Source organism: Miniopterus natalensis, chromosome X (genome assembly GCF_054644295.1).
Source record: "Miniopterus natalensis isolate mMinNat1 chromosome X, mMinNat1.hap1, whole genome shotgun sequence".
Classification (NCBI taxonomy): Eukaryota; Metazoa; Chordata; class Mammalia; order Chiroptera; family Miniopteridae; genus Miniopterus; species Miniopterus natalensis.
The window spans coordinates 32143860-32161233 of NC_142103.1; the positions used below are offsets into that span (position 1 = coordinate 32143860).

The window sequence follows — 17374 nt, forward strand, 5'->3', positions numbered from 1 at the left end:
GAAGAAACATACAATTTATAAAAATATCACTAATGTGTATATTCAGCAGTGAAAGCAATGCCAGGAAGGTATTTTTATTATTTATTATTGATTCCAACATCAAGGTAAGGGAAACTTTAAATACTAAAAACATTGGAGATGTCCAAAAATATACTTTCTTTCTGCTTCCCATTTACCAATAAATAAAAGTTACTTGTTCAGCACAGATACAGAGCCCTATCATACTGCAATTCATTATTATGGATTGTAGACTGTATCAATGAAGCACAGATCTATAAACATCCACTTCAAAAAATATGTATCAATTGTTAGTTGATATATGGCCTGATACAAAATTCAAGTATTAGGAAGCACCTGTTCAAAAATAGAGCCATTCAACTTTAATTTGGGAATAACAGTCTGGGGGTTACAAATATATAAAGATTAAACAGCATGTTATGAACAACCAAAGGGTCTAGGAAGAAATCAAGAGAGAACTCAAAAAAATATCATGGGAAAAATCAAAATAGAAATATAACATACCAAAATTTATGGGATACAGCAAAAGGAGCTCTAAGAGGGCAATTCACACTGATAAATACCTAACACAAAAATCAATAAAGGTCTCAAATAAACAACCTAACTTTACACCTCACAAAACTGGAGAAAGAGCAAAGCCCAAAAAGTTGGTAGAAGCAAGAAAATAAAAATTAGAGCAAAATTAAATAAAATAGAGACTTAAAAGACAACAGAAAAGATCAATAAAACTAAGAGCTAGTTCCTTTGAAAGATAAAATTAACAAAACTATAGCTGGTTTCACCAAAAAAAAGATAGAAGTAAATAAAATCAGAAATAAGATTGAATATGTTATAATTGATAGCACAGAAATACAAATAATAGTAAGAGACTAATATAAACAATATTACACTAACAAACTGGACAAACTAGACTGGATAAATTCCTAGAATCATACAACCTACCAAACTGAATCATGATGAAACAGAAAATCTCAACGGACCTATTATTAGTAAGGAGATTGAATCAGTAATCAAAAACCTCCCAACAAACAAAAGTCCAGGATTAGACAGCTTCACTAGTATATACTATCAAACATTAAAAGATGAATTAACACCAAAATCTCTCACTTTCAAAAAAATGCAAAAATCTTTCGCATTTCTATATATTAACACTATCAGAGAGAGAAACTAGGAGAACAGCCCCATTTACAACTGCATCAAATCAAATACCCAGGAACAAATTTCACCAAGAAGATGAAAGACCTGCATATTGAAAACTACAGACATAAATGAAAAAAACTGAAGACACAAATAAATGGAAAGATATTTCATGCTCATGCATTAGATAAATTAGTATTGTTAAAATATCCTTACTACCCAAAGCAATCTATACAATGCCATTCCCATCAAAATTCCAAGGGCATTTTTCACAGAAATAGAACAAATAATCCTAAATGTTGTATGAAACCATAAAAGACTCTGACTAGCCAAAGCAGTCTTGAAAAGAGAGAACAAAGCTCAAGGCACCATGCTTCCTTATTTCAAACTATATTACAAAGCTACAGAAATCAAAACAGTATGGTATTGGCATTAAAAAAACCGATGTACAGATCAATGGAACAGAATAGAGAACCCAGAAATAAACCCATGCATATATGGTCAATTCATTCACAATAAGGGAGCAAAAAATATACTATGGGGAAAGGACAGTCTCTTCCATAAATGGTGTTAGAAAAACCAACTGATGTATGACTGTAGTAAGTATTTCTATGTCTAAATGCCTGGACATGACCATACATACTAAAGGACTTAGTTGAACAGATGATGTTTGCACCTACAAGTGACATATTGGTGAACTGAATTTCAAAAATGCATTGCTCTCAGTAAAATATTTTCAAAAACAGCTAATAATTCTTGTTAAAAATTTCTAAAAACATAAATAAAACAAATTCTTCCCTTGAAAAGAAAACAGGCAAATTTAATGAACAAGGAGTGTCAAAGATGACTCCAAATCACACACACAGGTATCTGAGCCAAAACCATCGATAAGTTCTCTAACACAAATAATAATACATAGTCAAAAACGATTGACTACTATTATATAATCTCAAATCTGTTTGAGCTCACAAACTAAAATCACAAACTAAAAAGTCCAGTATCATGTTACATATAGCTCTACAGTATGTATCCAGCACGTTGCTTATAGCTCCACAGTATCTAGTATCTCTCATATCAATAGTTCCAGAAATTTCCAGCCACATATTTGAAAATTAAATATGCATATAATTTGTTCTTACTCCTCAAAATTAATCCTCTATACCTGTCTGCTATGTTTATTACTCCAATTTTCCAAGATCATTTGGAAGAGTTAAAAAATGCAGTAAGGTGAATGATTGCATGAAACAATTGTCATCAGCAAATTAAGACACGTGATTTCAACATGTGAACACATCACTGTAACTTATATCAATACAAAAATAACCAAAACTGACAAAAAGCTCACATAACAACAACTTGACATAGCACAGACTGCATTCTAGTCCTGGGAGAAAATGAGTAAATAAACTGACAGGAAAGGGGTTTTTTTACAGTATGAAATATATCATAAGGTCAGAGAATATCTGCAGGTACATGTCCCATACCATTTACATTATAAAATTATTTTGCCATTTTAATTGATGTTTATAATGGTGACCTCAATGACACTACAAAATTCTTAAGCATTTTCTATATAAAAAATTCATTAATGCTTCATATAGTTATAGTCCTGGATCCATTTCGGGCATTCTGATTCTCTGACAATGCGAATTCACATATGGAGATTTATGATAACCCAATTTTTAAAAAATCTGTTTAACAATCCATTTTAGCACTTGGTCTTCACTACTTTTTGGTAGATGTTGAATGCACCAATTTAACAAATGATCTCCAGAAAACTCTTTTAGAAACTGTTACCAAGGGTGGTATGGTACTACAGACTTGCCCCATAAAATATCCAGAGCAGCACTCTACTCAAGCAGTATCCTCCGAAATAGACAGGACTGTATTCAACCTGCATATTTTCAGTAACACTCGATGCTGCAGAACAGACCTGACAAACAGGAGTGGGCTGATTCTGAGTATATGCAGGCTTGAGATTCAAGCATTTAGACCACTAAGCATCTCACCTGAAGTTGCTTCAGATTTCCAAAGCACATTAAGTTTATAATGCCTTCTATATTCTGCCTTCATGGATTCTCTCTCAACAGGAGACTTTCAGGTTTAAACTGCCTGATGTGACAGGCTGTACACCTACAGCTTTACTGCCCAGGTGGGAAATCTCCCCAAATTAGCTGTCCATTATCTAACACCAGTTGAACAGCTGGGGTCATAGAGCAAACACTGTTATCCAGTGCACAAGGATCTTTCAATCGACCACACAGCGTACCTGCACTCCAGGGGCTAGCTAGCACCTTAATTGTGAATTGTCAGCTATCTAGCTCCTATCAAAAGTCCAGCTGAGAATGATAGATATTCCAGGGGAAGAGCCTCAGGGACATTTCTCAAGGACATCTTGGTATCTGGTTGGATTACTGGAAGTAAGTATTACCAGTACTTACTCTGGGTCTTTGCAGAAACATCATGACCCTGATTTTTTTTTTTTTCCCTAACTCAAGGCCCCATGTAGGAAATTGACATGCATAGAAATCAACCGCACTGTATGGAAAACCATCAAAGACTCACTGTACTGTTTTGTGCAATATCCTTCATTTAAGAAACCACAAAATAAAATTCTCTGAGCTCAGAATTAGGAGTGGCCTTCCTGAAAAATAGATGCACTGTCCTTCATCAGGTAACAGCTGTGTCTCTCAATACTCTGCCTTTTTTCTCCCCTTGGCAACAAAAAAAACTGGAACTGTTTTATACTCGAATCATTACCTGGCATTGTCCTAGGCTTTTTGAAAAGTACCACATTCCCTCCTCATTTACTGGGAGTTGTATTTTGACCCTCATATTAATGGTGATGGGATAACTGCATCTCTTACTGTAAGACGCAAGTGCTTTTAATAATAGTTCCATAATAATAAGAGAAGTATGTAAAACTCAAGTATGTGTCCAAAACCTTTAAATTAATTCATATAAATCAAAATAAAAATATTTCAAATGCCACATATTTATAAGCATTTTCTTCCCAAGACAAATTATGAACATATGGAAATGTAATAAAATGTACATTAAATGTTTTCAAATGAAAGGAAGTTAATATTCCATTAAGGAATCCATTTAATTAGTAGTTTCCTTCTATTATGAGAAGTAATATTGGATCTGCCTTAACTTAAAGGTGTGTTCTGAAGCTAAAATTATATAAATATTCAATGTCAATATATATGGTACCAACTTAACTAAGTGAACATGGATATGGTTGCTGTTAATTCAAAATATTGGCCAAGATTTTAAAAGAAAGCATAAATTTAACATTAGTGCATTGAATTTACTATTTTTCTCCTATGTAAAAATGTACTAGGATCTTCTAATAATTTATGCACTTGAAAGTTAAAGCAAACAAATTTAAAATACCAATATTAAACAACCATGCTTTAGTCATACCGCCTTATAAGATGAGCTCACTATTTTAAGTCTTGCTCACATTTCTGCATCAATGCAAAACGTTCTAAGAGTATTGATCTGTACCTACCTTTATATTAACTTTCTAAATAGTGTTAGCTCCTTTGCCAAGCTTTTAATAAGTTTAATACAAGCTGTTTAAATAGTTATTAACACCCATAATTTGGAAAGTGCTTTCTATTCCTAATTTGTATTACTGTCAAGAGTCAGCTATTTTCATTATGATTATGTTAAAATGCACATTAGTTAATACCAAAAAAATCTAAAGGGAAGTTAGAAAATATCAGGTAAAAACAAATATTCTAGAGGTAATGCAAATAATTATACATATGTAAACTCTAAAAGATATTTTATCTGTTTTCACATCCTTAAAAGCGTTGGCTGCAGAAATTACCAGCCCAGAAAGTGAATCTACACCCTATGCCATGAGTTTGGCAGATCAATCACTAAGATTCTCAGCAAAAAAGAAAGCAATTTCCTAGTGGGGTAAAAATACCCCTCAAGCTGTAAGGCAATTTCTGCAACAACTCTGCAAAGAATTCTACACAATCACAACTCTCTGATACTATTCTTCAAACCAGTATTTGCTGTTTTTGTCATGTGTTGAGAAACTTTAGTCACAATGATTTATTGATACACATTTCTTTGGATCTTCATAAAATGTACTGCACCAAATACTTATACATCCTGTAATGGGTTGGCTGGGAATAAAATTGTCCAAACTCATTGGTCATTTCTCAGCAGGCACTGCTTCCCTTCATAAACTTTAGTAAAGAAATATGAACAAAAATCTGTAAATAACATACTTCTCATTCTAAAACACACGGATCAGGGTATGTGCAGAGTCTAACACAATTTGTGATGGCAGGCTGAGATTTATTTCATAGTCAAAACTCACGGACTTTTAGGGTGTCAAATAGAGTTGTAAACATTCAATTTGATTAATTCATCATGCAATGGTAAAAAGACCATTGCAAAAAGCATGCTATATTGTCTGTAGCTTCTGAAAATGGTTTGAATCAAACCAAGAGCTTCCACTCCTGTGTGGAGAAAGTTAGCTCCATTCTTTTTCTCTGATTACATCTAAAAATGCATGGCCACAAAATAGCGCCTGATTAATGCTAATGCATTCTCACTGCTGGAGAACCAGAGGTTGTTATTGATGGTGGGTCAATATCCACATCAAATCACACACTACTGTATACAAACTGCACTATACCTGCCATCATGAAACAATATGAGGGCAAGAGTACCCCATCCCCAGAGGAGTCTAAAATCTAAATGAGAAAAACAGACATGCATGCATGAAACTATTATAGGGCATAAGCAGGTGCAGGTGAACATACAGAGTACAAAATAAATGCTGAAGGAATCTGTAGTAAGGGAGTGATTTGGGATATAGCCAGTTAATGGTTTATAAAAGGAATTTTAAAATACTTGCCTTTAGCAGAATACAATACAATAAAATGACTCTCTTAGAGCCTTTATCATCTGAGTGATTAAATACCATATGAATTTAAAATTCATGACTCCATTTAATATTCTGATATGACTGTGCTTTGAGAATGTTTAGTAAAGCTATTAGCGTGTGTTTGTGTATTTATATTTATTTATTATTTTAGTAGGGGCTGAATGAAAAGAACCAGTGAAAACTGTAGTATGGAAGGAAACCAGCTGTGAGAGGGCAAATGCCCGGATTCTAACAAACATCAGGTTTAGAAAATAGTTATGTAACATATTTGGAAACTGCCTTCTTCGATATTTTAAAGAAAATGATAAATACCTGTCTGGCATTGGTTAAATAGAATATTTATAAAGGCAAGAAAATAATGGAATGCTAAGAAATCTTTCAGTCTTAAGGAAGCAAAATCATTGTTGAACACTAATGTAGTTCCAACAGCAAACGTCATAAATTGGAACTAATCAAATGACAACATAAAACATAGAAGTTTAGAGCTAGAAGACTCCAACCTCATTTAGATATGGTGAAACTGTGGCTCCAAGAGGTCACTCGCTGACTAGACTAAGGTCACAGAGAGAGAGATCTAAGACTAGAAACCAGATCACAGGACTGGCATTCTAGTGTGACTATCTTATAACATGTTGTCTCTAGAATTTAGTACTACAGAACATTTTCTTCGTAAATGAAATGAGGCCAACAAAATTTAAGTTCATTAAGAATAATTATACCTAAAAGAAATCTAGAAGTAGTACCTGGCTCTACTTTCTTGGATATCCTGAACTAGTTTATGTTTTTACCTAGATACCCAGACAGAACTTAGCTTAATTTTGTTATTCAAGGGTTTTAAGGACAATTGTCCTTTGCATGATTGTCGCGGGTTGAAAACTATCTAGAACTCAGAATATCATCTTATTTGGAAATAGGGTATCTGCAAATTAAGGGTAGAAATAACATCATACTGGATTAGGGGGGGCCCTAAATCCATTAAGAGTGTTCTTATGCCAAGACACAGGAAAGACACACAGAGACACAGAGAAGGAGATGTGACAAGAGACACAGGCTTAGAGTTACACTGCCCCAGGCCAAGGAATGGCAGAATCTGGAAGAAGCCAGAAAGATCCTCCCCTAGAGCTTTAGGAGGGAGTTTCCTGCCAAAACCTTGACATCAGACTTCTGGCCACCTGATTGGAGAGAGAATACATTTCTGTTTTTGAAGTTACCCAGTTTTTGGTAACTGTTATGGAAGTCCTGGGAAACTAAAACAATACTAAATGATTCCTGTTGATTTGCAAGGGTTATTTACTATATAAAACACTATGCATTCAAGGTGATTTATCCTTTCATAGATTAGTTTTCTTGTTTTCTATAACTTGTTCTTGTTATACAAATTATTCTTGGGTCTATTCTTACATTGGTTTCCCCTTTTTCTGATTTGTTGTTGTTTCATGTTGTTGTTTTTGTTTCACTGTTCTCATCTGCTTACTCGTTTCTGTCCAAAAGGAAGATTGTTTAGTTGTTTGCTGTGTTGGTTTGATGACCTATTTTTTGGTTTCTGTGAGGGAGACTTTAAAGTAGGAGGTGGTTAGGTTAACAAAATCTTATAGCTGTTGGTGGGTTTAAATCTGGTGGAAAAGAAGGTATGGTTTCGACTATGAAATGGCTATAAGCATTTCTAAGCCTGCAGGACATTTAAAAGCTTTAAAAAAAAACGCTCATGTTCACTGTGAGTTCCCAAGAGAGGAAAATGCACTGCACTTCCAGAATTTATTTAGCGGTGTAATGTAGACACAAATCCTACCACCATCATTTTTCAGGTTTTCTGAGGGTAGATTGAGAATATCCCCTTATCAGAAAGACAGATTTTTGGACAGACATTAATGGTAGATAAAAGTCCAAGGAGAGATCACTGCTTGGAGGTGGCTTACTAGACATTCAGCAAGAATTCTAGGGCCACACAAAGGAAAAACAGGGACACTGGTGCTCCTTGTTTCTTTCTCCTCTTTCCGAAACCTGCACATACATATGCAAGAACACTAGAGGCACTCGCATTAGCAAGTACTTTCTCTCATTCATTCAACTCGCAAGGCCCTGAGGAACAACACTAAATGCTGGACATAGGGGATGAATAAAATAACCCTTGACCTTCAGGGTATTTCCATACAGTAACTTTCCTTCTCATCTTACTAAAGTTGCTCTACTGGCCGGTGCCTGACAAGCTTATATCCCCTTCTTAGGGGAACACTCCCCAGTGTCATCTTCTGAGGGAACAGTCCAAGCTTACTAGAATGTAAGCTCCACATGGGCAAGAATAATTTCTTTTTGTTACTCCTTTTTGGGATATAACTCTGCTATGGAAAAACAAAGCACATAACATTAAGTGCTACTCACTGACCTATTCCAACTTTATGGTATTACCAAAGAAAATTAACTCAATAGTACAAGAGTAAAAAAAAAAAGTTTTCTTAATTTATCATGCAATAACGTAAAATAAACATCATATGGATGGCATTTGAATTACTACAGGTATCATCCCTAAGGGACAGGGCAAATAAGTCCCAAATTTCACTATACAGAGCCATCTGGTCATCAGAAGAAGCTTTTCAATGCAATAATATATATTCTTAAGATATTACACTTCAAAAAAATTAATGCAATAGTTTATAGAACATATAGACTTTTCAGATTGTTTAATCAGATTGCAAATACAGGCTCAAGAGGTATTCTAGTATCATTAAAATTAATCTGAGTTATATGGCTAAGTTCTCTACAACACAATAAAGTTTTGTTTATTAAACTGGTAATGAGTTCACAGCTGTTTTTATTATATTCTTCATACTTTGGCTGAAAGATTTCATAGTAGTTTTTTTAATTAAGTCAGGTAAATTTTAACGAAAGAAATAATGTCAAAATATATAGTATGTGACAAGAGTAAAAGGAGGTATTTTGAAAGATGGTCCTTACTGTGAGGTAGTATAAAAAAGTGGTTAACGGTCCAGGCTCTGGAGACACACTGTCTGAAATGCAGTCTTAGCTCTGACACTTACTAGCCACGTAACATTAAAATGGAAAAAATTACCTAACCTTTCTGAACCTCAATTTTCTCATCTATAAAATGAGAACAATACTAATACTAATAATAAAGATAACCTGGTTGGATGTGTATATTTCAAGTTCTGAGAACATTTCCTGGGGGATAGTAAAAGCTACATAGTGTTCCTTGTTATTATTTTTTTAATGTTTTTAAAGAAGTCTGTAGGATATCCGGGAAGGCATTTGGAGACAGAGTTTGAATTTTAAGAGAGGTCTGAGCTGGGAATATAAATCTAGGCTTCAGTGTGAGGGAGGGATGGATGGACACACAGACACACGCACTTAAAACAGTGCTGGCAGATAAGTACTATGTAAATGCTAATGTTATTATTTTAATATTATCCAATTATTGTTATTTTAATTACCATTTTAGAAGTCAATTGAATTTAAGCTTATTAAAATGAAAGTTAACACTTACATGCATATAGTAGGCTCATTAAAGGTTTGATGAATGTAAGTAACTCCTGGTGGTTACCTTTTTTGATTCATCATAATAAAAAGTAGACTGAAATTGGGAAAAACCCACAAGAATATTTCTCCGATTATACTCAAAACCTAAATCTAAATTTAGCAGGTAAAAGTAGTAAAACAATTACTAACACTTATGACAATAGTAATAATATTAGCTTTGAGTTGAAAACATTTTCAAATTTATTTATTCCATTAATTTTGAATCAGCTACAATATAAATGCATATATTTCATATGCCTATGAGCAATAGAAAAACCCCAAGTAGACTATAATCATCATTTAAGTTATTCAGATTCCCTAGGCTTAAATGTCTCTGCCCAAAATAGTTGATAGCATTTCCCCAGTATTTGTATCTTATCCTCAAAGGCTTGGCTCACATACAGAGCAAGACTGGGGAGGAAGGGGAGCACAGGTCGAGTCATTCACCATCTAACCAAAGCTGAAAAAGAAATATACAGTCCAGGTAGATGGTTTATTACAATTAATTTTTTAAAATCTTCTATCCCTAACATGCACCAAATTGACATGTATAAGATAGTCTAGCAATTATATTCTGCTTAAAAATGTTTGATTTCAACCCACATAGCGTTAGCCCTACTTACTATTTTTTCACTGCAGTCCCTTACCCAGTAAGGGACTGCAGTAAGGGACTGCAGCATGATCCCATTAAGGCACCTGATTCCATTCAGAAGAGTAAGGGGAGGAGGGGTACTGGAATAATTAACAGACCTAATACCATACCTAAGGAACATAGATGGACCATTCCCCTCAGAGGATTGGGAGGGAGAGGGGGTGGTCCTGGGCCTTAAATTCAGGTGTACATATCACAACATCAGTTCCCAGGTACAAAGGCAACCCCAAAAAGCTTTCGTTAGTTGCCGTTTTCCTACTTCTGGATGAGTATTTCTAGAGTAGGAGGGAAAAAGTGGCTACCCATCCAATGGCCAATTGAATAAACTTGGACTTTTATGAGAGTGACTATGAAGTCATAAAAATATTAGATTTTAATCTCGGGGTTCCAGCGTTTTTATAGGTAATATCACACAAAAACATTATTATCTCCTAGACTATTTCTGCACTGAGATTTTGAGGAAGAAATATGCCCCTCATTGCTTCTCCCCCAGTATGATTTTCCCCAAAGCAGGCAACCTTTATCAACAGAGTATTAAAACAGGTTTATAGTATGTTAACCATTGGTAGTTTTTCAAAAGGGTGCCATTTCTTTCTTTTGAGGGGAAGAAAAGTGAAGTCTATGCCTCAGAATGCTTAAGAAAGAATTGGTGATGTGACTGTAAAGGCTGACAATGAGAAGGCATATTCTGATAGTTTCCTGACAGTATGGATTACTGGCAATGGTGCGTTTAAGGCATTTTCTCTGTTTCTGCACCTTCTTTTTGTAATCCAATTAAAACAAATGAAGCTTTATTCTTCTACCCGTCTGAATGACTATATATACTTTTTAAAAATCTAACACAATAAAATTAGTAACTTGGAAGACACCGTCTTTGGTGTATTATTAAAGGCTTACTTCATTCTGTTTTTTAAAAGTCCCACGTAGTTAACATAATCTATATTAAAAAGCATTAATAAAACAAAGATATAGCATATATTATTGGTATTATACAGAGAAGACATAAATTTTGGATAATTAAAATTATCCTCTAAAACAAAACAAAAGGTTTTTTTCAAGCATCTTTGGGGGGGAGAAATCACACAATAAAGATTTTACAAAAGTACTTTAATAAAACATTCAAATAAGTTTCAGTTAAATTTACTAAGCTTAATATTCCTATAATTACATTTTCTTTGTTTGCCTAACCTGTAAGAATAAAACCTTGTTATGTGTAAAACAGAACATTTAGGACTATAGGTAATACTTTAGAACATCAAACTTACAGAAAGTCAGGCATAAATGTACCACATAGTAATTTAATCCAAATATGACCCCATCTTATTTGAAATATCCATTGAACACTTTAAAAAGAAACATTCAAAGATGACCCTGTTATTTAAACACAGTATAACTTTATTTAAAACAATAAACTTGTGGTAATAAAAGTAAATTATTCAATAAACACTTGGATTTACCATTTGAATTCACAAATTGCTAACTTTAGCACATTTGAATTAATCCATGACTGTATTTAACAGAAGATAACAATGACTGCAACATAGAAAATAAGTCTAATGTAAAAACAACAGAATATTTTTTTTGGTCTCTCAGCTGGCTCCGTGACTACATCTATTTTCTCCTAATACGTAGATATTTCAAAAAGAAGCTCCCACGCAACTAAATAATAATTTTCAACTTTTTCTGTAACTCTTCTCCCCCAAATTCATCTGATTGGACGTGTTTTCATATGCTTGCTGGTAAATCCTACAAAGGTCCAATCAATTTATCCATCGCGATCTCCCTCTGAGCTTCAAATATAGGTAGAAAAACTGAGAAGTTCAAAGCAGTTGGAAAAGCAGTGAGGTTCCAAAGGGATGCCAGTTAAGAGTTTTGTTGAAAAATAAACCTACTTTCTAAAAGTCAACAGGTCAAACTCAGGCACAGCTGGAGGCAGGGGTCTTCAGAAAATGAAAAAGCTTCTCGCCACTTCAATCAGCAGATTTAAAATGCTCTCCATCCACAGTGGGGTAGATGTGGCCCTCGACCATCAGATATTCGAGGGCTTCCTTGATGGCCTTGATGCTCAGGCTGCCAAGCTCGGTCTGGAGCTCTCGAATGCTCTTGCCTTCCTGTTGAGGACACTCATGAATCAAGCGCCGCACCTCCTCCTGGATTAACTCGGGGCGGGGCTCGCCATAGGCTGGAGCCTGATCCACCAAGGATGGAGTAGCAGGTGCACTTTGCCCACGGGCCGCTTCCAGGGCTTTAGCCAGCATCATGTGCGCGTTGACCGTTTCCAGAATATGGGAGGTGAACTCATTCATGTCTTCCAGGACCCGGATGTGCAACACCTCAAGCATCTTCACCTCCTCAGAGCCTCTGAGGATACCGAACACTTTAGCATATACTCCCACGGGGCAGGGAGTCAGCTCCTGCTTTGCTCTGCCTCTGCCAAGCCAGAGACGCGCATCCATAGGCTTGGTGGTCATATCATCGATCTTGTAAAGAATGTGGCTTGGCGCTCTCTCTGCCTTCCTGATGAGCCCCACGATCGAAACCTGGGAGACCACTATTCCCCGAACCTTGAAAACATTGTCGACCAGAGTGGCTGTGAGCAGCTGATTTACGCAACAAGGTATAATGGTCTCGATTCGAGCCCTGGATCTTGGTGCCCTCAGAACAGGAGCTGTGCCGCCCTGAGAGGGTCTGTCATGGCTGCCGCTGGCGCCACTCGTGGCAGAGAACCCACCATGGCTCCCAAACTCACTCATCTTATCAACGCGGGTGGACGAGTCGGCGGGATTTGGTTCTCGTCAGCGAGGTCAAGAGAGCTCCGGCTTCCACCGAGCGCTGCCCGCAAATGCGTGGCTTTCTGACGCCGTACGCAGCCTCGCCTCACCCGTGGAGCCAATCAACTACTAGAATGCAGCTGCCTCCAGCCAATCAGGACCTGCCAGCTTTACGTCTGATCCCATAATTCTTTGGAGCCGTCTGGTATTTGCTGGGCTACATTCTAGAGGGCCCGTGGATAGTTTCAGGCCTTTTCCTACCATCTAATAGAAAGACGGTTTTGCTTACTCCCCCCAGCCCCTCCATTCCGAAATTTCACAACTCCTTCCACAGTCGCTTCTTAAAGGTTAATTTACTGACTCGCTGATTCAGTTAACCGTTCCGGAGAAACTTCGGAACCCATAAGTGCACTGTGGTAGAGAGCTGCAGGTGACCGGGCGGCGGGGAGGGGGGGGGATCGAAGAGGGCAGCAGGGACGACGGGCAAACCACCATCATGGTTACTGTTCTGAAAGGACTCCATTTTTGGTTGAAATCATTACAACTAGAAGCACACTTCTTCCATAGTCACTTCTTAAAGAATCATTTATCCTTTCAATCAGTAACCATTCAAAGAAACTTTGGGGACACACGAGTGCACTGTGGCTGAGTGCCATAGGTTACCTGAGGGGACGCGAGCTCAGGAGTGACTGGGGGGCGGGGGAGGGGGGGAACCACCACCATAGTTCCTGTTCTGAAAGAGCGCAAGTCTTCCTTCAAATCATTAAAACCGGAAGCATGCTTCTTCTGTGATCACTTCTTAAAGAATCATTTATTCAGTCATTCTGCCAGCCACTCAAGGGAAATTTTGGAGCACTGACGTGAACCATGGCGGAGTGCTGGAGTTACGTGGGGAAGGAAGAGGCAGGGCATGAGGGGGGCTAGGGGCTGAGGGGCAGCTGCGGGGGGGGGGGCCACATCCAGGGGGAGGCGGGGTTGGCATGGGGCGGGGGAATCACCACCAGGGTTACTGGCCTCAAAGAACTCACACCCTGTTCACATCACTAATCACTAAAGCCGGAAGCATTCGGGAAGAAATAGCAAGAGAGCGACCTTTGAATGATTGTACTGAAATGGAAGTTAATATCTTACTGCTTTCTTTTTAAAAATTGTTATTGTAGAATTATAATTTTCCAGTTTTCTCCGCCAAATGCATTATAGATAGAAATATAGTTGACGATGCGGGTTTACGGATACCCGTGCAGTTCAAACCTGCGTTGTTCAAGGGTTAGCTGGCGCTGGGAGGCCACGTTAGGCCGAGAGCTAGCACGTTGCAAGCCGATGGGCGGCGGGCGCCCCTACCCCCCATGTTGTTCAAGGGTCAACTGGCAATGGTCTACTTCAATTCATACATAAATCCAAAAACAGAATGACTGAGCTCTAAGTTATTTTCAAGGCTCTATGGCTAGGTCGGAGAAGTACAAGACGTGACCCCATTATGTATTAAGAAAAACATGGATAAAATTAAAATACAATTTCTATATACCCTTGTGCATTAATTTCGGAACTTGAGTCTAGCAATTATGTAAGTAGATCCCAAAATATTTTCATATTACACTGAAAATCTATTTGCCTTGTAAAAACATTTTAATTTTGGTGTAATTAATTTAAAGGCTTTTTATGGTTAATATAGGAACATCAGTTACTAGAATACACCATTGGCAAGGAACTTGTTTAAAAATCCTTTTAAACAATTTTGAAGAGTATATTAATACTTTCTCTTATTTCTTTTATTGGTTAAAATAATTACATGTTTGCTATCCCAAATTACAGAAATGTGTGAGTCGTATATCTAAAACTTATAGAATGTAAAGTTACATTTACTTCTCAAGTTAAAAAAGGAGTATCATAGAGCAAATATACTAAATTTGTTTAACAAATAAATATATAATAATCATTATCTAAGTACACAGATTTACATGTAAATGTGCATATTTAACTTCTGTATCCATGTTTATATACTCAAAGAGGAATCAAACATCGAAGTAATATTTGTATTCTTAAAATTACACATTATTAGAGATCAGATTAACTCCATTTTTTAAATGCTTACCACCTCATAATCAGACATTGCTGTTTTATTAGCTAATATCAGATTTCTGGTCAGAAAAATCTTGAGGTTCAAATGATGTGACTGATTATATTCCCAACAATTATATACAGTACAAATTGTATGAATCATACCATAACAACTTAAGAACCACCTACCTGACAGGATTGCTGGTTAAAGAAACCCTCAGAGATTCTAGGCAATTAAGAAGTTTCTCATCTGAAATACCAGATCGTAATTCGTGAACATACTCTTGCGAAGACAGGGTGCACTCATGTTTGCTGTTTTTCAGCCCTCCCTATGGGGGAAAAAAAAAAGATACCATTTAGGACAAACAGCGGGATTTTTGTAAAACATTTAAAATAAAATAATGCATAGAACATGCTAAGATTTTGCTGTATAAAAATGTGTGCAGAATGCTAGGCACTTAAAAATTCATGATCATAGAATTGAAGTAGTAAAATCATGTTGTGTATATCTTAACACTCTCTCCTCAGCCTTATTTAAAAGAAAATGACACTGCTGGTGACCATGACCTGAATAGAATATGGACTTCAGTTGCATAAAGTATCTATCAGTGACAGGAATGCTTAAATTTATAATCCAGGCACTAGGATTAACATTAGCCGGTCCTTAACCCACAGGTTGAACATTTAGCAATCATTTTATTAATTTTCCTAGCTAAGAGATTTATATTCTACTCCACAAAATACAGTGAGCGAAATTTAATATAAAACATTATACATAACTCACATTTATTGAAATATCAGAGTTATCAGCCTAACTCAACAAACAAGTGAAAATGGTTATTAAAATGTAAAACAGTCTCCAATTAGCACATTAGCTAATCAAGTTAGTAAAAAACATTCAATTCCCAAGTATTTATTTCCACCTTTGTTGTAGATGAATCTTAAAAAGTCACTAAATGCATTTATCTGATAAAGACTAGTTTTTAGCTTAAATTCCAATATACATGGGGTTATTTTTATTTCTAGAACTCATGATCGTATCACAGCTCTTTAGCTTCATCACCTTGCCATAACTACGTAAGTAGTTTGGGGAAAAGGCTGGGAGGAAAGTATCAACACTCATTGTACTACTAACTCATTGTTTGACTTTCTAGACACATGTAATCAGAACTGCACCTTTCCTATATTACAAGCATATCCCTCTGAATGAAAACTTGATTCCCATTTTCTAAGTACAAATGATACTCGGTTCCTGCTAAGTATCTAAACTATAATAAGGAAAGGAATTTTTCTCCCATTTGGTAGAAGTCATATTATTAGAGGATGTTTTACAAAAAAACAATGTGTTAATAATGGAAAAATGGGTTCCCTAGGGTTTCAAACTATTGGCTCTTCATTGAGAATACTTTCTCAATATAGAAATTGTCAATCATTCCTAATGTCTGAATTTTTCAAAATCCCATGAAATAGTAAACATTTAAAGTCTGACAAAGTCTTATGTATGGAAACTCTATTCCCTTATAGCACTGTGGCGCTATCACTCCTATAGCACTTAAGACGTTAGGGCAGAGATCATTTGTGTGTTTCTCTTCTAGACTGTGAAGTCCATGTATGCAAAGTACCTAACACAGCAACTGAATTTAGTAAGCCTCAACAGAAGTATGCTGTTACTGAATCTGTCCATAACAATTACAGAACAAGGAATACAATTTCAGACTTTTAGCACCCATATTTTGTCTACTGACCACTGACCTGATTTTCCTTGCTTTGTTGGGATACACAGATGTTCAAGAAGTCTACTAGATAAATCACTGCATATATGCCACAGTAAAAGTAAAACCATCACCGTGAAATCATTTCCACATTTCTGTAACTTATTTACCCACCTCTTAAGGCTACAAATTCACAAGGAATTCCACAAGTAAACATTTATAGCATAAAATTGTGCCAGTTTACTGCTACATTTTTTTTTTTAAGTATATCTTTATTGATTTCAGAGAGAGGAAAAGAGGGGGAGAGAGAGATAGAAACATCAATGATGAGAGAGTCATTGATCAACCTGCCTCCTGCACGTCCCCTACTGGGGATCGAGCCCGAAACCCGGGAATGTGCCCTGACTGGGAATTGAATCCCGATCTCCTGGATCCTAGGTCAATGCTCAACTGCTGAGCCACACCTGGCTGGGCCGTACCACTTTCACATGATCCCCAAACTTTTTTCTTAATTAATGGATAAGAAGGCTTTACTGATCCCCCTGGATGCTTTTATATAAAGCTTATTCCTGTAGAA

At 36.3% G+C, this 17374-nt stretch overlaps 2 protein-coding genes across 2 annotated transcripts in view; both read right to left on the reverse strand.

Annotated features, from left to right (window-relative positions):
• The window catches only part of DIAPH2 (diaphanous related formin 2), a 709361-nt gene that overhangs the window by 570582 nt on the left and 121405 nt on the right, over positions 1-17374 (reverse strand). The window contains exon 6 of the mRNA XM_087813361.1: positions 15275-15414. Within this exon, the coding sequence (XP_087669487.1) occupies positions 15275-15414 (140 nt within the window). The remainder of the gene's footprint in view (positions 1-15274; positions 15415-17374) is intronic.
• On the reverse strand, positions 12227-13009 carry RPA4 (replication protein A4). Its single transcript, XM_016216828.2, has one exon. The coding sequence runs from the start codon at positions 13007-13009 to the stop codon at positions 12227-12229; it is 783 nt and encodes a 260-aa protein (XP_016072314.1).

Excerpts from the sequence above, each read along its gene's own strand:
- RPA4 (XM_016216828.2), bottom strand. The coding sequence starts at position 13,009 with ATGAGTGAGTTTGGGAGCCATGGTGGGTTCTCTGCCACGAGTGGCGCC.